Source organism: Plasmodium falciparum (assembly GCF_000002765.6).
Source record: "Plasmodium falciparum 3D7 genome assembly, chromosome: 14".
Lineage (NCBI taxonomy): Eukaryota > Apicomplexa > Aconoidasida > Haemosporida > Plasmodiidae > Plasmodium > Plasmodium falciparum.
Genome location: NC_037283.1, coordinates 1692928 through 1716966, shown reverse-complemented (window position 1 = coordinate 1716966; position 24039 = coordinate 1692928). Strand labels below are relative to the sequence as shown.

The following is a 24039-nucleotide window of genomic DNA, read 5'->3' as shown; positions in this document are numbered from 1 at the left end:
CTTAAAAAAAAAAAAAAAAAAAAAAAATATAAGGAAAATTTAAAATAAGGTTATACACGTAAAATATATATATATATATATATATAATGTGTATATTTGAATTATATAAATTTAATAATATAAATATTATACATATATATATTTTATTTTATAAAAAGGGGAAAAAATAAAAATATTTTAATTTAATAAAAAAATAAAAATAATATAATATAATATAAAATAAAATAAAATATGATATGATATAATATAATATAATTTATTTTTATTTCTTTAACCTTCAAATATATATAAATATAAAATATATATATATACATATATATGTAACATTTTTCTTTTTTTTTTTTTTTCTGTTTTCCAAATTGTAAATATAAATATTGTTATACATCGTTATGTTCCACTTAATCAAATGTTTATCATAAAAAAAAGAAAAAATTAATCTAGCAATAAATTCATGAAAATATACATATATATATATAATATGTTACATATATGTAAAAATATAATCAATCTGGAAATGCACAAAATATTCATATCTTTGTGCCGTATTGGAAAATTATTTTCCGTTCATTTATATATATTAGAACATATTGTATATTATATATTTGTATTCATAAATAGATATAATATATATATATATATATATATATATATATAGATATATAATAATTTTTTTTTTTTTTTTTAAATTATATAATAATATATATAAATATATAGCTACTATATTTTATATATCATAATTTTCTTAAATTTGAAAAAAAAAAAAAATGGATATATATATTTAAGGTCCTCATAAAAGAATTATATATTATATATAAATTAAAAATAACGTTAATAAAAAAAACTAAAATAAAATTCCACTTTTTCAATAAAGTTCTATATAATATAATTTTGTAGTTGTTTTTCTTAAATGGGATAAAGAAGCATTTATGAACATATAAGAAATTAACAACTTTGGAAATAAAAAAAAAAAAAGGGGGGAAATAATTAATTGACATATACAATAAATATATGAATCTTTTTATTATATATGTTCATTTTTTTAACTCTTTTTTTCTTTTATACAAATTTATTAATCCTTATTGCCTTAAAAGTAAAAAATAAAACATTTAATATATTTAAGTATATATATTTGAACAAAAAAAAAAAAAAAGAAAGAACAAGTTTTTTACATATAAATTAAACATAGGCACATTTATATATATATATGTGAACGATTTAAAAAAAAATTGATGTTTTCTTTAGCAAAATTTTATTATATTAATATATATATTATTATATATACTGATTTATATATGTGTATTTTTATTTTTCTTTCAAAGTATATACTGTTCAACGAAATAATACAATGTAAAAAGAATAGGTAAATTTATGCATTATAATTGTGTGTTAAATATTTTAAAAAAGAATTCCATCTTTTTATGAGTTTTTTTTTTTTTTTTTTTTTTTCTTATTATAAGAGTATAAAAAGGAGTTCTTGTTATTATAATTAATAAGCATATAGTTGTGATAATATGTATTTTTAAAGATTATATAAATATCATTATATACCATTTTTTTAATATATATATATAATATATATATATAATTATTCTATACCAGAAAAGGGTACATATTTTGGATTGAACAAATGATATAATTCTTTGACAAAAATCAAGTATTTATTTTTATGAGGTGAATAATATTATATTTTTAAGTAATTAACCAAATAGCATTTCATCACATAAAAAAATATATTTCAATTTTTATCTATTAAATTTGAATATTATTTTATATTTATTTTAAGTCCATATATTTATAATATATATATATATACCAACTGATTAAATATAAAATAACAAAATAAATATTTATTTATAAATTTTATTGATTTGTATTAATGATAAAATATATAGAAAGAAAACTAATTCTTTTATAAAAATTTTAATAATTTAAAAAAATTAAAATATAATGAAAATAAATAATTTCTATTATATTTTTTATAAATGTACATGGATAGGCATAAACAAATAAGAGCAATTCTTAAAAGGCCCACTTATTAAAATAAAGGTTTAAAAAATTATTTATAATACATATATAATAATATATAATATTATATTTGAACAAATATTAAATGATTCATATATTAATCCCCTATTTATTTAAAGAAAGATTAATAAAATAAAATGATATAATATATTATATATTAATATTATTTTTTTATTATAGTTCATTTCTTTAAAATAAATATTCTTTATATGTAAAAAAAATATAATATAATATAATATAATATAATATAATATAATATAATATAATATAATATAATATAATATAATTAATATAATATAATATAATATAATATTAATATAATATAATATAATATAATATAACATATTGTCAATATATATATATTATTATAATAAATAAATAAATATATATATATATATATATATATAATTTATATAATAAATGACTTATAACATTTATAGATTTAAAAAAAATACCTATAAAATATTAATATATCAATAAATATTTATATTCCTATTTATATTTATAATAAAAATTATTCATGCTATAAAAATACAGAGAAAAATATATATATATGTAATATATATAGAATATGAATAATATTATTAAGTTTATATAAAAATAATTAAACAATTAATATTTTTTTTTTATAAGTAAAATATTATAAAAGATATATATGAACATTACATTTATTTATTTTTAATAAATTTTATTTTGGAAAAGAAAAAAAAAAAAAAAAAAAAGTCAATTGGTAAAATAGAATAAATTTACATAAATATGTATTAATATTATTCTAAGTAAAATAAATAATAATATAACCTTCTTATTAATATTAATTATTTTTTTTATAAAAACTGCTATCATATATATATTATATATAAATTTGATATTTACAAAATGTGCGTTTTAACATTAGTAAAAGATGATATTAAATCAGATATTTTAAAACTGGTTCTTGATTATATAAAGGTTACAGTTGTACAAGATAATGAAAATGTAAAATTACCAGAAATATGTTACGATAAGGTAAAAATAAAATGAAAAAAAAAAATATATATATATATATTGTATATGTTCTTTTTTCAACATTTGAGGACTGTATTTTAAAAAAAGTTAATTTTTTTTTTTTTTTTTTTTTTCCATACATTATATATTATAATGATGAAATACAAATAAGACGCACACATATATTTAAGTATATATTCTTATTTCTTCTCCTTAATTTTAATTTATTTTTTTTTTTTTTCTTCTTTTTAGAAAATAACACTGCAATATAAGAACAAAACATACAAGGATCTCTTTTGTACCTTATATGCCTTAATTGATATATACGATTGTTATAGTGAGCTTTTTAATGAAGATGAAGGGAAAGTTAGTGAGAACGAAGAATTTATTTTTCATTTAGCTAGTGATAAATACATATTAAAACAGTCTGATATGAAGCATTTAAATGACTTGTTATGTGAGAAGTCTTATATTATATCTAATAAACATGCATCCATAGTTGATATATTTTATTTTTGTGCAATTCACAAGTTATTAGATGAAATGGCTGTAAAAGAAAGAATCGAATTTTCATATATTTATAGATGGTATTTACATATTCAAGAAACACTCTTAGCTAATTTTAGTACATTGAAAAAATTAATTGTTAAAGATAGTTTAGAAAACTTATTAAATAATAAAACTACAAACAATGCTCCTGAACATAAGAACAATTTTGTTTCCAAAGAATCCAAAGAAAATAAATCACAAAATAACGAAAGTCCAAAAAATAAAAAGAAGGATGTACAAAATAAGAATAATGCACCAAATAAAAAAGTAGAAGAAACCAAAAAGTTAGATGATATCTCACGATTGAATGTACTAGTTGGATATGTAGAACAAGTTGAAATACATCCAGATGCCGATACGTTATATTGTTTAAAAATTAATCTTGGTGAAGATAAACCTAGAGATATATGTAGCGGATTACGTAATAAGAAAAACGCTGAAGATTTACTTAACAAATATGTTTTAGTTTTAGCTAACTTAAAAGAAAAATCTTTAAGAGGAAAAAAAAGTCATGGAATGGTTTTATGTGGTTCTTTTGATGAAAAAGTAGAATTACTTGTTCCACCAAATGGTGTAAAAATAGGAGAAAGAATCTTATTTCATAATATGGACCCTAATGTTATACCAGATAAAAATCTTAGTTCTGATAAAGAAAAAAATCCTTTCTTCCATATTCAACCACATCTTATATTAAAAGATGGTGTGGCTCATTATAAGGATACCAAATGGATATCATCCCAAGGTGATATTACTTGTGTTTTAAATCAAGGAACAATATCATAAAAACAAAAATAAGCAAACATTTATCTCTATATATAAGTGAATGTATATAATGTGTCAATATTGTCACACAAAGAAAATATATATATATATATATATATATATATATATATATATATGTATATATTTATACATTTATTTATTTTTATATGTATATGTGTTTACTTATTTGTACTATCAACGGTAAAAAATTACAAAAGGAGTTGTTTAAATATATATATATATATATATATATAGGGAAACAAATATTAATTTTTTTTTTTTTTTTTTTTTTTCTTCTTAAAATATGAAAGTACATAGGCATTATATATTTATATACTTCATTTTTATTGTATTTTCTTTTTTTTTTTTAAAGTAAAATATGTGCCTAATTTATATTATTTTTGTTTTTTTATAATAACAAAACATAGAACACAAATATATATAATTGAATTATTATTTTTTATTGATCATAAATTATTTAAAAAAAAAAAAAAAAAAAAAATTGTTTCTGTTCTGTTTTTATTATTGTGAAATATTGCTTTAGAAAATTTTTTTTTTTTTTTTTTTTATGATATATTTTTCTCATTTTCATATATTGAGGATTATTATTAACGCGTGTGTGAAAAGAATAATATGACTTATAAATATATTATGTAAATCTTAAACATTTATATAATTTTTAAAAATACTTAATGACACTAATATTATTATATTCTTTAATTATATATAAAAATAATAAAAGTAAAAAGGTAGTACCTAAATAATATATATATATATATATATATATATATATATACAATATATTCATCATCACCTTCAATTATTTGTAGAATTAAAATATATGCTTATTTATTTAATGATTTTATGAGTTTTAAAAAAGTTTACATAGATACATATATATTTTACCAAAAAAAAAAAAAATAAAAAAAAAAAAGCAAAAAAATTAATTTAAATAAATAAATAAAAATATATATATATATATATATATATATATATATATATATATATATTGTTGTAAAAACGATGTGTAACGTTTTATTTTCTATCAGAAATATTTGACCCGATTTCATTCTTGAATTTTGATAAAATGAATTTTATTAAATATTTTGAAAGAGAATGAATTTGATGAATTATGCTTTAAGACGATATTCGAGTGTACAGAATTTAATGAGAGTTGAAAATTTAAGAAGAAATGTAAATATGATAAATGATGAAATGTTAAATTATAATGGTTATATGAGTAAAAGGAAAAGGGAAAAGTGTTTAAAATTAGATTTGAATATTTATGAACAATTAAAAAGAAAAATGATAGGGAAGCCTTTAAATAAATTACAAAAAAAATATATGAATGAAAAACGTCCGAATTTCGCTCCAATATTTTTAGATCAATTAAAGCCAAGAATGGTTTTATATAAAACAGCTATTCAAGTAAATGAATTACCTTTACCAAAATATCCAGAAATAGCTTTTATTGGTAGATCGAATTGTGGTAAATCAACACTTATTAACGAATTATGTGGTCGGACAAATAAAGCTAAAGTTAGCAAAATACCTGGATGTACTAAAGAAATTCATTTTTATAAAATAGGAAAACCATGTTTAATGTGTTTAGTAGATTTACCAGGTTATGGATATGCTGAATGTAAAGAAGAATTAAGATTACAATGGAATGAATTTACTTTATTTTATTTAAAAAATCGAAAAAATCTAAAAAAAGTTTTTGTTCTTATTGATTGTAGAGTTGGACTTAAAACTAGCGATAAAGAATTATTACATTTCTTTGATAGATATAATATAAAATATCAAATAGTTTTAAGTAAATGTGATTTATTAAATACAAAAGATTTAGCTATCAAAATTCAAATTATTAATCAAGATATTCTACCTTTCAAAAATTTAGAGAAGCCTTTAATTCCTTTAAGTTCAATTAAAAATCAAAATTTAAGTGAACTCAGAAATGAAATTGCAAAATATCAATTAAATAAAACTATTGTCAAAAATAATATTGTCATGAAAATTAATGATTTAATAGAACAAAAGAAATTAAAAAAATTAAAAAATACTAAAGATAAAAGTATAAATATGAATCTAAATATTAATAACCATACATGTACAAATAATAGAAGTCATATAAATGACAATGTAGGGGAAAATAATTTATCCGTTACATTAAACAATTCAAATATAAAGGAAGACACACAAACTCATGTAGATATTCATAATACAAATATAAAGAATCCAATTAATGGATATAGGGAAAAAAGTATATTAATAAGTGATCATACCATTTTTGAAGCATTAAATAGATGGAATAATATTGATACAAATAAATCTAATTATAATTATAATTATAATTATATTTTTAATTTTAATACTCATATGAATAGTCACATTAAACACTTAATAAGTTCATTACATAAAAAATTTATATCTCAATGTTTAAGAGAGTATAACATTAATGATTTGCAAATTATCGATAACATTATTCATCAGGAAATTATAGAACATGATAAAAGTGAAGAAAAACTTGCTCCCATAATAAATAAAAACGAAAATATAACAACTTCTAATAAATATTATCCAAATGATTATAAGATAAATACTTATCTATATCGTAAGCAAAATAAATTTCGAAACAATAAACAACAAGGGGAATGTTATAATATATATGATAAGGAAAATGTTATAAATGATTCATATAAATGTAATTATAATTCTTTAAGTAAATCACTTAATGAAGATCATAAAAATTCAGAACAATTAGACGAAAACATAATTTTAAAAAATGATCTGTGTATAAATGAGAATGATGAAATATTATATAAAGAAAATTATATTAATAATAAGGAAAAGAACAACATAAAAAATAATAATTCTCAAAATATAGCAGAAAAAAAAAAAAATTTATATAACCTTGCAGAAAATTGTATAGATAAGAAAAATGAAAATGTAGATATATTGTGTAAAAGTATAATCAAAGATATTATGTCAAATCAAGGAAAAATGGAAGATACCAAAGAAACATATGAGGAATATAAAAGTAATAATTTTATAAATGATAAGAATAATATAGAAAAAGAATTATTAGAAAAGAGTCTATTTCCTTTTGATCTTAGCCAAAGTAAAAATCAGGACAATAATATATGTTCAGAAAATATACAAATGAATAATTTATTTAATGACCAACGTCAAACTAACCAATGGAACAATTTGTTTAAAAAAAAAGATTATAATAAAATAAATGATGATATTTTATTACAGGAAGAAGATACATACGAATGTGAAGATTATATTAGTGGATTTAAAAGACCATCAAAAGAAAACTCAAACAGCAGTTTGTATAATTATTCCTTTAATATAAATGATAAAAGTACACATTATATATATGAAAAAAGCAAATCAGATTCCTATAAAATATATAAGAGTAGACAATTAGAAGATATACATGATCAACTCAAAGATAATTCAATAGATACACCAAAAAGGAAAGTCAAAGAAAATGGAATAAATGCAAATCTTATGAGTGCTGAGGATGTTTCTTCGAAAAATCATTTTAATAAAAGAAATACCAATGTGGATGCTCTTTGTAAAATAAATAAAGATGAATCAATTAATGAAGAAAAAGAAGAATATACAAAAAAAAAAATATATATTGGTTTAAAAACAAGAAGTAAAATTATAAAAGGTACCAAAAAACTTAAATTATTTGGGAAAAAGAAAAAACATGATATTGTAAATACTCCTATCGACTTAGCAACGGATTATTTCAAATTGAATAATAATTCCACATTTTATGATAAGAAAAAAAACAGTTGGAATTATATAAATGCTAAATATAACAAATGGATAAAAAAATCTAACCGTAAAAATATTGCATCTGAAATTCCCCTTTCTCCTATCAAAAAGGAAGAAGTAATGAAACGCTATGTACAAAAACAAGAAACGAAATATACAAAAGAAAAAAATAAATTGCTACGACAAAAGAAAAACTTAGGTATGATATCAAAACCTCCAAATCATAAAAATAAAAAAAGGATTTCCAAAAATTATAGCTTATCGGATGAACAAAAAATATTTGACAGAGAAGCATTTTTTAAATATCGCGATGTCCAAAAGTGAGCCATTTATATATAGGGCCCAAAAAAAAAAAAAAAAAAAAAAAAAACTAAATAAAATAAATAAATAAAATGAATGTTCCAAATACAATAAATATATATAATATGTATAATAATACAGTATATTTGTTTTATCTTTTTTTTTTTTTTTTTTTTTTTTCTTATTTATAAAAAAACGTTTCCTTGATCTTAATCCATAACCTTTAATTAATATATACCCATATATTATTATATATATATATATATCTTCCAACATGTGTTATTTTTATTTTTTTGTGTAACTTTCACGTTTAACCATAATCATTATTTTTTATGTTAAAAAAAATGATAATAATTAATTGTGAATATATTAATTCTACTTTATTATAAATATAAATAAATAAATAAATATATATATATATATATATATATATATATATATATATATATATATATATTCATTGTGTAATTGCTTGACTATATAATTTTATGTAAATTTTATTTTGTTTTCTTCTTTTTGAATAATAATTTGTCTTAAAAATAAATATGAATTTATAAATAACTTTTATTTTTTAATATATATCTTGAAGGAAAAAAAACAATAAAAATATACATATACATACAGTTATAATTCAAGATTTTATTGATATTTCTTATAAACATTACTTTCTCTCTCCTTAGTACAAAAAAAAAAAAAAAAATAAAATAAAATAAATAAATAAATACATATAAATATATAATTCATATGTACATTATTTTATTTTTTATTATTTTGATTTTTTTCTTCTCAAATTATTATACACAAAAATGATACTGCTTATATAATTTTTTTTTTTTTTTTTTTTTTCTTCAAAATAATTATATAAATATAATTTCATATAACAAAATATTCTAAAAATATGAACTTTCAAGAACTTAACAACTAAATATAAATAAATCCCCAATTTAGAATTTATATATTAATAATAAAAAATTCTTGTATAAATTTTTTTCTTTTAAGCGAAAAAATATATCATTATCTAATTTTTCTTCTATAACAAATGGAACATTTTGTAGCTCCGTAAGAAACAAAAACGAAAAATTAAAAAAATAGAATAATAGATACATTATATAATGATACTATATATATTATATATATTTATGTGTTCATATTTTTTTATATTCTTCTCAATTTAGGAGGGTTAATAAAAAATATTTAAATAAATTTTATAACAAGAATGTTCGACTTGTTGGAAAAGTTTTAAAAAAGGATGGCAATGAATTGACTCTTCTAACGTGTGACAGTAATAAGATATATAATAATAATAAATAAAATCACACACACATATATATATATATATATATATATATATATATATGTTTATTTGTTCATTTATATATACACTTTCAATGTGGTATAATTTATTAGATATAAATATATTATTTAATATAAAAAATTATTTATAGATGCTGAAATAAAATGTTATCTAAATGAAGAACAAGCAGACGATTCTTTTGAAACTTATGTGGAAGTTTTAGGAAGGGTAATTAAAAAAAAAAAAAAAAAAAAAAAAATGAAAAATATTAAAAGATAACAATATAATATTGTGTGTATATATTATTACAGTATTCAAATATCATTATTTAGATATTATAATATATCTACACTTTTGTATATCTTTGTTATTAAATAATATGTAGGTTAATGAAGATGATACTTTAAGTAACATAGTATATGTACAAAATGGAGGAAACTCAATGAGTAAGAATAAAAAAATTTAATGTTACACATTTAAAAATATATATATATATATATATTATATATTATGTATATTTTTAATATTCTTAAAATATTGTAATTTATAAAAATATAGAAAGAAAATATAAATATATACAAAGAATAGCAGTCCTTTTTTTTTTTTTTTTTTTTTTTTTATAACAATAATGTGGTATTAATTTTATTTTTTCTATTTTTCTTTACATTTATAGATTTAAACGAACTGAACAATTTAATAAACTTAACATTTCTAGAAGAATTGGAAGAAGTGTTTTAATAATTTTGAAAAATAGAAAAAAAATAATCGGAACTTATTTATTATAATTCTCTCTATATATATTATATATATAATAATATATCTTATAATAAAAGGATTCCCCTTCTTCCTATGTACCCATATTGCGGCTTAATTTAATTTAATTTATATATATAATATATATTTTTTTTTTATTTTTACATTTTTTTTTCATTTTTTTTTTTTTTTAAATATTATATAAAAAAATTGAAACCTTTATAAAAACATAATATTTTTTCTTTTTTTAATAATATATATAAATATATATATTCTCGTAAGAACATAATTTTTTTTTTTTTTTTTTTTCCCTCGTGTTAATTTGAAAAAAATATTATTAAATAAATAACTTATTATGTGATTTATATAAAGTTATGTTTTATTTAAGATGGAAAAAAATTAATTTATAATACTGAAATATATGTACAAAAATAAAAAAAAAAGAAACATACATATATTATTATATACATACTTTTTTTTTTGTGATCTTTTTTTTTTTTTTTTTTTCTCAATTTTCTGTACTATTAGATTAATGAAAATCCTTTAAAAATGACAAAATGTTTGTAGACACAAAGAAGAATTCGTACTCTAATAAATTATTTAATTTTATTATGTAGAAGAAAAAAAAAAACATATACACATATAAAAACTATATATATATATATATATATATATTTTTTTATTTATATATACATTTTATAATGGCTTATAATTTTAAAGAATGGTATTGTTAAAAATTCTAAAGAAAATAAAAGATAATAAAAGGAATTTAAGAATACTAATATTAGGGTTAGATAATGCTGGGAAAACAACTATAATAAAAAGATTATTAGGTGAAGATATTTATAGTGTTAGTCCAACATTTGGATTTAATATTGAAACATTAGAATTTGGTAATAATATTCTTAACATATGGGATATAGGAGGACAAAAGAGTATTCGTCATTTTTGGAAAAATTATTATGAAGATGTAGATGGTATTATTTTTGTTGTTGATAGCACGGATTTGTTTCGATTACAATTATGTTCATTTGAATTGAAACAAATATTAAAGGAGGAAAGATTATATGGATCTACTTTATTAATTTTATCAAATAAAGTGGACATTGATAAATCTCTAACTATTAATCAAATAGTTGAGGTAAAATAAAAAGTAGTAACCTTTATGATATAAATATATGAACATATATATGTATATATATATATATATATATATGCTTTTATTTTTTCTTCAACATTTTCTTTAGATACTCAAATTGAACGAAATGAATATGGACAGACATTGGTGTATAAATGAATGTAGTGCCTTTTCTGGTAAAGGGTTATTAAAATCTTTCATGTGGCTAATCGATGATATAACTGATCGTATTGATAGTTGAAAATAGTTTTTATTCTGTCACAAGTTTTTTTTTTTTTTTCTTCTTCTGTTTTTTTAGTTAATTAAACACACAAAAAAAAAAATAAAATAAAATAATAAAATAATAAAAAAATTAAAGCAACTAAAAATCAAATATTTACATAAAAACATGAATAAATAAATAAATAAATAAATAAATGTATATATATATATATATATAAGGTGTAATATATTTTTACAAATTAATATATTTAACTTTTGAATTTATAATTCCATCCTCATATCTATCATTTTTCTTCCACCATCATGATATATCATTTTTTTTTGACCAAAAGAAATTATTAAAAAGTCTAATCTTCAGTTTCATGCCTTTCTGAATATTCCAATTGTTTTATTACTTCTTTTTCTAGAAAATCATGAACATTTTCTTTACATAAACAAACAGTATCACTAATCTTTTCAATCAAAAAATTCTTCTCTTCATTTAACATTAAAATTATTTGCATGGTAGGCTCATCACATTTAACTAAAACTCCTTTTATAGCTGTCACCATTTTTGTAATCTTCTCTTTTTATGTTGTTCTATAGTATTAATTGGTACATGAAATAAATAAATAAATAAATAAATATATATATATATATATATATTATGTAAATATTTCTCTTGTTTTATGTAATACAGATAATATATATCAAGTTATCATAAAAATAAAAAAAATTATACATTTCTTATATTTAATTACAATAATGTTGTCATATATTCTTAACAAAGGAAAGAAAAAAATTTACAAAAATGGCAATATATATATTATATATATATATATTTTTTTATTTTTATAATTTATATTTCGGATTATATGAAAAACTATATTACTGAAGTAAAAAAGAAAATATACTTAATATATATAATATATATAAACGTGAAAAAAAAAAAAAAATTACAGAAATAAAATTTTATCAACACTTTTTTTTTGTATAATCAATTTAAAAAAATTAATATAATATACATTTATGAATACATAAAATATAAATATATATAAGCATATATTATATTATTTTTTATTTTTTTTTTTTTTAATTCATAAAGTTGATTTATAAAATGTTGACAATCCATGAGGGAGAAAGTAAACATATATGTAAAAATATATTAGGAGACTGGAAATATTTAAAATAATATAAAATAATAAATAAATAAAAACTATGTATTTTATAAATTGATAGTGTATTTATTACTTTTTTATTTTTTTCCTTTTAATTTTGTTCTTTTGTTAAAAAATATTGAGAAGTCTCTTTAAATTTTTCCTTTCATATTATTCAAAATAAAACCAAAAGAGCATTATGAAGTAAAAAAAAAAAAAAAAAAAAGAACATCATAGTTTTGTTAACATAATAATTATGCACATTTTTTCTTTTATGTGTTCTTTTTCATATTGTAACATATTTATGAAGTATTTCTTTAGTACAAAAAATATATATATCATTGTTTTGTATTATTTCATTTAAATTTTTTTTTTTTTTTTCGTTTTTTTTTTTAATCTTTTAAGGTTTTTCAAGGGTAAGAAAGATAAAACATTGGATGAAGCTTATGGTAATATATTATAAATTGTAAAAAAGTTAAATGAACATAATATATATATATATATATATATATATATATATATATGTTTATTTATATACATATCCATACATTATCAAATATATTTTCATATATGCTGTCTTATATTTTTTCCATTTATTTGTAACACATATAATAGCCTGATATATACAAATATGAATGCATAAGCACGCATTTATACATATATATATATTTATATATTTATTTATTTATTTATTTATTTTAATTATACATCTTTGTATATTTTTTTCCTTTATGTATTTTTCTTTAATATCTCTCTTAGACACCCTCGAAAAAAGTGTTAAAGGTATTGATGAGAATATAGAAAAATATAATAAGGAACTAAATGTAATAAAACAAAAAATTGAAGAAGAAAAAAAAAAAAATCCTATTAATCAACACATTATCAATAGTTTAAGGAATAAAGCTGCAAATATTATCCAAAAAAAGAAAGTATATGAAAATAATAAAGAAAGCACAATGGGTATACAATTTAATATTGATCAGATAAAATATGCAAATGATAATGTTCAACTTTCTATTGATACATATAAGGCCTTAAAAAATACAAGCAAGGTGCTGAAAAAAAATATTAAAAAAGTAAATATAAATAAAATTGAAAAGTTACAAGATGATCTATTTGATTATATAGAGGATACCAAAGAAATTGGAAATATTTTATCATCCTCATATGATATACCGCTAAATTTGGATGAACAAGAAATTGATGCTGAACTAGCTTTAATTGAAGATAGTATATTAGACGAAAATGTAGAACAAGATAATATAGCTAGCTATATAGAAGATGATAAAAAGGAAGAAGATAAAAATTTATTGCAACAAATTCCTGTTGAAGAAAAGAATTTTGATGCGATTCAGCAAAAAACAAAAAAAGAGACTTATTTTGCCCAAAAGGAAAGTTAATTAATGGATATGGTAATAAGATTATCATAAAATAATGAGTATATATATATATATATATATTTTTATGTACACATATTTGTTTTAATTTATTTTTTTGTTTTGTTTTACAAAAATGTGCTATAGCTGAATTATATATATAAGAATAATGTCTTATTTTTATATCAACTTTTTTTTCTATTTTATTTTATTTATTTATTTATTTATTTATTTATTTTTTTTTTTTTGTATTACTATCAAAAGGGTTTGTTTTTCATAAAATAATAAATTTTACAGAAAAATTGTTATATCAACAAACAAAAAAAAAAAAAAAAAAAAAATAAAAACAAACAAATAAAAACAAATTAATGTGGACAAAAAAAAAAAATATAAGAAAAGAATAAAAATTTAAGAATTATATATATGTTAATTAGACAATGGGCAAATAAACAAAATAAATATACATACATATATAATAAATATATATATATATATATATATATATATATGTATACATGTAAGCATATTATAAAGAGACAAAAGTTTTTTTATGTTTCCATTTCTTCACACATTGTTATCATTTTAATCCTTCTTAAAAATTTTGGAAGGCTTGTATTTACTGTCCTGCTCAGGAGGACACATGAATGGCCAGTAATCATGTAGGCATTTATCAAAAACATTATTTATATATGTATGGGTATCAGTACTACAAGGTTTATATTGATATAATGATGAGTATACATTATTATATATACATTTATTTTTTGAAGTATTTTCAATTACTGATGATTTAGAACTATTAAAAACATCTTTATGTCCTACAAAATATTTGCTATTAAAATAATTACATTGATTACTTAAATTATATGCTCTAATTTCTGAACAAGCAATATGCTTACAATTATACATATCAATATTTGCTCTAGCAAAATCAAAGGCATGTATAAGTTCATGTGTTAATATATATTTTAATTTATAATAATTAGTAATATTATTTGAACATAACCATATAGTATTGTTTATTGGATTATATCCTCCTACATATTTATCACTTTTTTTATTATAACTATTATTATTAATAGTTTTTATATTTTGATTTAATGATGATAACTCTGAGCAAGAACAATTATCATCTTTTATAATACCTTGATAATTATTTTTTTTAGTATTATTAATGTATGTATTATTAAATTTATTATAAGATGAAAAGAAGTTTGTAAATTTTTCGTAAATTTTTTTTTTCTGGTCTTTATTATTTGGACAATTTATATATATAACATTGATAGGACGATTTAATGCTGATAATGAGTTAACTAATATTTTAATTCTATAATTATTAAGTATCATATACATAAATATTTGTAATTTAATTTTATTAAATAAGCTTATATCATCATTAAAATAAGTATTTATTTTTCTTTCCATCTTTTTATAATCATTATTACTTATCTGGTTATGTTCCTTTATTTTCTTTTTCATATTATCTTCATTTAATTCGATATCATTTTTTGTAAACAAATTGTTATTATTATTATTAATATTATTATTATTATGATCATTATTTAACATATTTTCCTTGCTATCCATATACTTCGTATGATTCTTATTGTCATCACGATTAATATTTTCCTCTTTATTTTTTGTATTATATTTATTAATATTCATTTTTACATACTCTTCAAAAAACTCTTTATTATTTTGTACCATGCTTTTAAAATTTTCATTTAAATTATAATTTATTACAAATAAGTTACTATAATTTGGCCATTTACATATGCCCTTATATTTTAAAGAATATTGTATTAAAAATAACATATCATTCAAATTGTCCTTTTGATTCGGTTTATTACTAAAAAAATAATTCTCTACATTTTTTATTAAATCGAATATTTTATTTTCATGATTAAACCTTCTTATATTTTCTTTTAATTCTTCCAACTTTTTAGAAATTTCTTCCATAATTTTTTCACTATTACTACAGATTATATTTTAAAAGTATTTAACAAAATGTGAAAAATATAAAATATAACAAAATAGGAATTCCTTTCTTTTTTTTTTTTTTTTTTTTTGTAATTCATAAAAGGATTTGAAATTGATTATTTTCTTATATTTTTTTTTTTTTACACAACATATATATATATATATATATATATATATATTATTATATATTTATTTTTTTACAATATATATATATTTTTTTAATTTTCATATATATATAAAAATTTAAAAAGAACACACGAAAGAAGGACTTAACATAATTCCTAATAATAGAAGTAAAAAAAAAAAAAAATCCAAATATATATTAACTATTACACATTACACATATTCAAATATTATTGTTATAAAACCCTAAAAAATAATATAATAATTAAAAAAAAAGAAAAAAAAAAAAAAAAAAAAAAAAAACTGATAATTTCGAGACTAATATAAAAATAAAATTAAATATTATATTATTATATATTATAATTTTAGGTTATATTTAAATTATTATTGTCAATAATTATTTTATTTCTATACAGAAAGTTTTTTTTATTTATATGATACGACACTAATTATACATCTTATATTGATAAGTGTGTCTATATAATTATCTTATAAAAAGGAGAGAAAAAAATATATATATATATACATACATACATATGATATTATATATATATATATATAATATAAATTATATGTTTGGATTTATTCTTTTGGAAGTTCCTAAGTTAAATAAATAACCATAAGTATTATATATATTTATATATCCAAAAGTATAATACTTTAAAAAATATTGATATATGTAGAAAAAATTATTCTGTATTTAAAGAACTGCCCATATTAATACTTCTTGTAAGTATTATTATATATAATATATATATTTATAAAGGTGTGTAGATAATTTTAATTATTCTCATATTTCCAGAATTTAATATATCTCATAAAAGGAGATTAACCTTACATATATATATATATATATATATATATATATATATATATATACTTATATATAGGTTGTTTCAATTTTTTTTTTTTTTTTCTTTCCCATGCATATAAATTTATAATATTCCTTATATTTTCTAAAAAAAATTTAAATCATATTTAAAAACAACAAAATTTTATTTAAAAATAAACATTTAAAGGACAAGCTGCACTTACAAAATAAAAAAAATAAAGAATAAATTATACATATAAATGTATTCACATAATGTGTATGTAATATAATTATAATTAAATCCCCTATATTTGTATTATATATATATATTATATTAACTTTAATGAAGATCACATTTGAAATATCATAAATTTATGCATGTTCTTTCTTCAACTCTTCATATGATACCTTCATTTAAATAAATATAATAAAAAAAATGAAACAAATAAATAATATTAAAGGACACATGAAATTATGATAAATTCACATTTTAATATTTACAATTAAAAAATATACATATATATATATATATATATCTTTAAAGGTATCATTTTTTTTATATAAATAATGCATATATATATTATATACATATATATAATATATTTTTTACGTACAAAATAAACAACCGTATTTTCAGTTTTTCATAAAAATTTCATGTGTATTAAAAAATATGTATGAAAAAAATATATTTATTTAAATAGTTAAATGTTTATATATTTCATTTAATTATTTTGTTATGTGGAGAAAAAAATAAAATTAAAAACTTATTGTAAATTTGGTAAAATGAAATAACCATGAATGCATATATATTTTTGTACTTTTTTTTTTTTTTTTTTTTTTTTTTTTTAATATTAACTATACAACATTTAACATATATAAAAACAGTTTAAAAGTAGTTTACATATATAATTTTATAATATATATATATAAATATACATATGATTCTACTGAAGAGTGAAATTATCCATATTATATATATATATATATATATTTTTATTTTTATTTTTATTTATTTGCATAATATCAAATGTCCATGAACAATTTTGAAATAGTAACTAAAATTTAATTTTTTAGTTTTTATTAACGAATAATTTTCCAACTACTTCATTTAATAAAAATATATATATATATATATATATATATATATATATATATATATATATATATATATATTTATATATATTTATATATATTTATATATTTTATATTCTAGAGTGATAAAATTAAAATGTGAGCAAATATCTATAAAATATTTTAAAAAGGTAAATAAAGAATAATATGATAAAATAAATACAAATAAATAATAATTTCTGATTATACTGAATGTAAAAAAAGAATATCTTATGTGAAAATGAATTGAACTGTTGTTTTTCTATATTAATTAAATATATATATATATATATATATATATATATATATATATATTAATGCGTGTTATTATAGAATGCTATTTATATGAAAATTATGATATATTTACCATATAAATATAATCTGAAATAAAGAATGTATCTTAATTAATTTTTTTTTTTTTTTTTATATATATATAGGGATAAAGTGAAATATATTGGATCATTTTTATTTTTATGCAAATTAATAATATAATTACATATATATATATATATTTATGTACATGTATATATTTCCATTTTTAATATTTCCCTTAAAATTTTCCTTTTAATTTATTTTGGAATTTGTTTATTAAGAAATGGAACTTGAAAAGTTGTCTATGCACGAGGGTTATAAAAAATTTTGCTCAAAATATCCCTTGAAGAAGTTGTCCATGCCAAAAAGTGATTTAGTATGGTGTTATTATGATATTAACAGTAAGAAGGAGAATATAGTAATATTTTTACATGGTGTATGTGGAACGGCAGGATGTTATTTTTATCAGTTAGATAATTTAAGTACGTTAGGTTTTCGAGTAATATCCTTACAGTATCCTTGTTATAACAATTTAAAAGATTGGATGAAAAATATGTGTAACATATTAGAATATTTGAATATAAAGAAAGCTCATTTTTTTGCTTCAGATTTAGGGGGATATTTAATTCAGTTGTATGCTAAATTATATCCGTCAAAAGTAGAATCTTTAATTTTATGTAATTCCTATAGAAAAACTGATAATTTTGCATCCATAGCATCTTTAAGAAACATTTATGGAAAGTTTTATAGTTTCTTACCTCATGTTTTATTAAAAAAGATAATATTGGAAAATTACATTTATTTAAATTATGAACATGTAGATTTAAAAGAAATGAATTCCTTAGAATTTATGAGTAATGAAATTGATTTAATTTCAGCATCCGATTTAGGAGGAAGAATTAGTTTACAATTATCATCTGATAATATTGATAAAATTTATATGAATGATAAATGTATTACTATTTTACAAACACTTAATAATATCTATCCCGATTCTTTAAATGATGATATGAAAAAAGCATATCCTTTAGCTAAATATGCTATAATGAAATCAGGAGGAAATTTTCCATATCTTAGTAGACATGAAGAAGTAAATATGTATATATTAGTACACCTTAGAAATAATTGTAACACCAATTTTATCAAACAACAAATAACAACCATGTCAACTATTAATTTAAATAAATACAAAAAAGAACAAACTAATCAATATAATCATGAACATAAATATTATGATAAAGGATCCTGTAAAATTAATTATAAGAAGGACCACAACGAATATTATACAAATCCTGATGAACAAAAAAATAAAGATTCATATAATGAGCATTATACAAATGATTATATTCACAAACAACACTTTTCTAATAACAAAATTAATAAAAATAGTAAAGAAAATTATATGCCACATGATATTAAATATGATACTTCAAAAAATACTTATCAAGATATAACAGATGATGATTTATCATATAAATATAGTAATTATAATAGTAGTGAAAATATGAATGATTATATTAATGATAAAATTTCAAAAATTCAAAATATGGAGAATAATTATTCTGAATCAAATACAAATGATAAAAATTTTTATCAACCAAAAATATATTCATATAATCAGAATAAACAATATAATTATATAAAAGACAACTACTCAAATAATAATAATAATAATAACTATAATAATGATGAATTGGATGATGGTATATATAATATAAACCCTAATGATAATGTCAATTATCAAAATGAGTATTATAATAGAATAGCTTCATCATCGGATGAACAGCATTACGAAAAAATGAATAATCAATATAAATTTAAATCTGCAAATAATGATAATAATACTAGTCAAAGTAGTAAACAAAATATACAAAGTTCCTATGAATCTTATAATAATAATTCCATAAATTATGAAGAGAAAAATATTAATCCAAATGATTCCAATTATAGGAATTCAAATTTTGATAACAAAGATATCTATTGTCAATTTTGATTAAGCATATATTATATATGTGTCGGATATCTGATCACATAATAAGATTATTCACACTTATAAAAATAATATAATAAATATAAATATATATATATATATATATATATATATATATATATAATAAATATTCTTGTCATTCTTTAATTTTTTTTTTTTTTTTTTTTTTTTATTTGTTTTGAAATTTGTGATTTTTATAATGTTAAATATGTGGATGGAATTCTTTAGATTTTAATAATTTTATACATCATATTTTTTTTTTATGTTATTTTTTATAAGTTATTCTTTATATACTATTTGTTATATAATACTATGTTTATTGTATTTTTCTTCTTTTTTTTTTTTTTTTTTTTTTTTTTTGTTATATGTGATTTTCCAAAAGTCACCTTATTATTATTTTTTTTTCAAAGACTCACAAAATACAAATTTGCATAATTGCACATATAATAAATAAACTATAGCATTTTAAATAAATATTTAAACGTACCATATATATATATATATATATATATATATATATATATATATATTTTTTATATAATCTATTTTGTTTTCTTTCTGAAAATAAATGACAAGATAAAAGCATATACATACATGCTCTGATACATAATATACTTCTTTATATAAAAAAGGAACATACATTTTGTACAAAAAAAAAAAAAAAAAAAAAAAAAAGAAATTATAAAAAATAACAAAGTAAAAAAATATGTATACATATATATATATATATATATAAATACATATACATGTATATTTAGTGTTTTAGTATAATTTTATTTTTATATATTTTTTATTTTATTTTTTTAAATAAACATATTTGTAAATATATATATATATATATATATATATAAATTATTGAATGTGAATAGAGAAACACTTCAAGTCTTGTTATAATATAAAATTCCCCCCTCCTTTTTCAAAATGTAATTATATTAAAACATCTTAAAAATGATATAATAAAAAAAAAAAAAAAAAAAAAAAAAAAAAGAAGAAAAGAACCATTATTTCATTTTTATTCGAAATATGAAAGGAACATGAAAAAAAAAAAATATATTATATATATATATATATATATATAATATATATACATATATAATGAAACACTAAAAAAAAAATGGACATAACTGAATTTGATATTCCTTTATTTTCTCCTAATATAACTGAGATAAATTTCAGCATCTTCGATTTATGGTTGAGAGGATACAATGGTAAGAAAAAATATTTTTATTTATAACATATTAATTAATGTAATATATAATAAGTAAAATAATACTTGTGTAATTTATAAACATCCAAATAAAATATATATATATATATATATATTATTATATTATAACAATAAAAGTGCAATCGGATATATATTAACAAAATAGGAAACATGTCGCTATATAAAATGCATAAATATGAAATTTTATTTTATTGTGTTTATTTTATACCATATAATATTGTATTATTTATTTTTTATTTATTGTATGTATATATCTATATATATTTTTTTTTTTTTTCCCTTTTGTATAGAAGAAGAAGTGTTATATGTTCTACAAAATTCCTTTTATTTCGATTTAAAGAAAAGCAAAAAGGGTGAAAAGAATAAGAATGAAGAAGAGTTTCTTATTAAAGAAATAACAAATGAAGAAAAAAAAGGAGGGAAAGAAAAAATGCCCATAGGAAGAGCTAAAGATAATGTTTTTTATGTAAAAAATAGAATATTGAATATTTTCAATACTGATAATAATGATAATAATTATAATTCAAGAAATATATTTTTTCAACATTTTTTATGCTTATATATAAAGCAACAATTTTATATATTTAATATATTGTCTTATCATTTAATGAATTTAGATTTACGATTTTCCAACTTTTATGTCCCAATTAGTAAACATAAAGCATTAAAGTTAATAAGAATTTATTATGATATAGATTTTAATTTAGAAAAGGAAATTATAAAATATAAAAATATTAATAATATAAATAAATATACAAGTGAACTAGTAAAAGTCACCAGTATTCATAAAATTTCAATCAAAAGACAAATAGAAAATATTAAAAATATGTGGAAATATATAATAAATATATATGAAGACAGAAATATAAATATAGGAAAATTACAAAAAAAAAGAAGAATATCTCTAAAGAAAATTGTCAAATATATTAAAACACGTTTTAGGTTTTCTTCATGTTTTTCAAAAAGAGAAAGTTTTATCGATAATGATGATGGAAATTGTCGTAAGGGATCATTTTTATTTAAAAAAAAAAAAAAAAAAAAAAAGGGAAAAGGGAAAAAAAAAGGAAAAATAGAAGATAGATATGTTCAATATAATGTAATAAAAACATTAGAAAATTTAATAGGCATATATTTAGCAAAAAGATATTTTCGTTTATATTGGATTATAGTATATCATATAGAAATTCCTAAAAAAATTAATATTGCTTACCCTTATTTTAATAATATTATTCTCCTATTATTAGAAAAATTGGAAATTAACGATTTTATTTTATCGAAAGAATATATAAATATAAGTAAAAATATACACGCAACTTATAAAAATAGCAAAAATATGGATACCTTGAAAGGTAAAGCATGCGTAATAGCTGATATTAATAATACTCTAAAAAGCAAAGTACTAATTCGACTCAAATGTATTTTAAACTTACTATGCTGTTTTAGAAATGTAAGACATGCAACGTGATATAAATAAATAAATAAATAAATATATATATATATATATATATATATATATATATATATGTTATATTTTTATCATATAACTACCATTATACAAGTTTTTATAATATTTATATTATTTCTTTTATTTAATTATTTCATTTTTTACTTCTATTTTTTTTCAGTCATATGAATTAACCAAGTTTATTTCAATATTCTTTGAATTACAAAAAAATGAGCCACTGACTAACGAGAAGACCTTCATAAAACAGAATATTGGGAATAATAATTTTGTTAATAGGATTATGTGTTTCATAAAGTAATATTATATTTTTGAAATTATGCATTTATATGTATATAGTCTTGTAAATAAATAAATAAATATATATATATATATATATATATATGTACATTTAATTTTTTTTATAGGGAAGCTGAAAATTATTCCAAGATAAAGAAGGAAGAATATGAAAAGATACACGAAAAAAATATCAACGTATAAATATATTAACACACACATAAGGTTATAATATGTAAGTATATATTTCTTTTATTAAAAGAACACATAACATTATAAATTTTAAATCCATCACTATTCTTTTTAATTACATGTATATATAATATACATAAATTTTTTAATTTATTTTATTTATTTTTTTAATTTAATTGCTTTTTTTTTTTTTTTTTTTTTCTGTTATTATTGTTTACTTT

The 24039-nt window shown here is 17.5% G+C and overlaps 9 protein-coding genes across 9 annotated transcripts; 7 read left to right on the top strand and 2 right to left on the bottom strand.

The window, feature by feature from the left end:
* Positions 1–2901: 2901 nt before the first annotated feature.
* PF3D7_1442300 (tRNA import protein tRIP) lies at positions 2902–4341 on the top strand (the record flags this gene model as incomplete). Its single annotated transcript, XM_001348539.1, has 2 exons — positions 2902–3030; positions 3262–4341. 2 exons carry the CDS (start codon positions 2902–2904, stop codon positions 4339–4341), a joined length of 1209 nt encoding a protein of 402 aa, XP_001348575.1.
* Positions 4342–5436: 1095 nt separating this feature from the next.
* On the top strand, positions 5437–8439 carry PF3D7_1442200 (GTP-binding protein, putative; the record flags this gene model as incomplete). The annotated part of the gene is made up of 1 exon (XM_001348538.1): positions 5437–8439. One exon carries the CDS (start codon positions 5437–5439, stop codon positions 8437–8439), a length of 3003 nt encoding a protein of 1000 aa, XP_001348574.1.
* Positions 8440–9454: 1015 nt separating this feature from the next.
* Positions 9455–10447, top strand: PF3D7_1442100 (replication factor A protein 3, putative; the record flags this gene model as incomplete). Its single annotated transcript, XM_002585416.1, has 5 exons — positions 9455–9474; positions 9591–9697; positions 9861–9937; positions 10095–10155; positions 10383–10447. The coding sequence occupies 5 exons, from the start codon at positions 9455–9457 to the stop codon at positions 10445–10447; spliced, it is 330 nt and encodes a 109-aa protein (XP_002585462.1).
* A 736-nt stretch (positions 10448–11183) lies between these two features.
* Positions 11184–11841, top strand: PF3D7_1442000 (ADP-ribosylation factor, putative; the record flags this gene model as incomplete). Its single annotated transcript, XM_001348537.1, has 2 exons — positions 11184–11603; positions 11710–11841. The coding sequence occupies 2 exons, from the start codon at positions 11184–11186 to the stop codon at positions 11839–11841; spliced, it is 552 nt and encodes a 183-aa protein (XP_001348573.1).
* A 328-nt stretch (positions 11842–12169) lies between these two features.
* Positions 12170–12373, bottom strand: PF3D7_1441900 (RNA polymerase II transcription factor B subunit 5, putative; the record flags this gene model as incomplete). The annotated part of the gene is made up of 1 exon (XM_001348536.1): positions 12170–12373. The coding sequence occupies one exon, from the start codon at positions 12371–12373 to the stop codon at positions 12170–12172; it is 204 nt and encodes a 67-aa protein (XP_001348572.1).
* A 784-nt stretch (positions 12374–13157) lies between these two features.
* PF3D7_1441800 (vacuolar protein sorting-associated protein 60, putative) lies at positions 13158–14358 on the top strand (the record flags this gene model as incomplete). The annotated part of the gene is made up of 3 exons (XM_001348535.2): positions 13158–13162; positions 13364–13407; positions 13718–14358. The coding sequence occupies 3 exons, from the start codon at positions 13158–13160 to the stop codon at positions 14356–14358; spliced, it is 690 nt and encodes a 229-aa protein (XP_001348571.2).
* Positions 14359–14916: 558 nt separating this feature from the next.
* On the bottom strand, positions 14917–16293 carry PF3D7_1441700 (mitochondrial inner membrane protease ATP23, putative; the record flags this gene model as incomplete). Its single annotated transcript, XM_001348534.1, has 1 exon — positions 14917–16293. The coding sequence occupies one exon, from the start codon at positions 16291–16293 to the stop codon at positions 14917–14919; it is 1377 nt and encodes a 458-aa protein (XP_001348570.1).
* Positions 16294–18953: 2660 nt separating this feature from the next.
* On the top strand, positions 18954–20663 carry PF3D7_1441600 (acid cluster protein 33 homologue, putative; the record flags this gene model as incomplete). The annotated part of the gene is made up of 1 exon (XM_001348533.1): positions 18954–20663. The coding sequence occupies one exon, from the start codon at positions 18954–18956 to the stop codon at positions 20661–20663; it is 1710 nt and encodes a 569-aa protein (XP_001348569.1).
* A 1111-nt stretch (positions 20664–21774) lies between these two features.
* PF3D7_1441500 (conserved Plasmodium protein, unknown function) lies at positions 21775–23830 on the top strand (the record flags this gene model as incomplete). Its single annotated transcript, XM_001348532.2, has 4 exons — positions 21775–21868; positions 22179–23335; positions 23514–23647; positions 23758–23830. 4 exons carry the CDS (start codon positions 21775–21777, stop codon positions 23828–23830), a joined length of 1458 nt encoding a protein of 485 aa, XP_001348568.2.
* Positions 23831–24039: the final 209 nt, after the last annotated feature.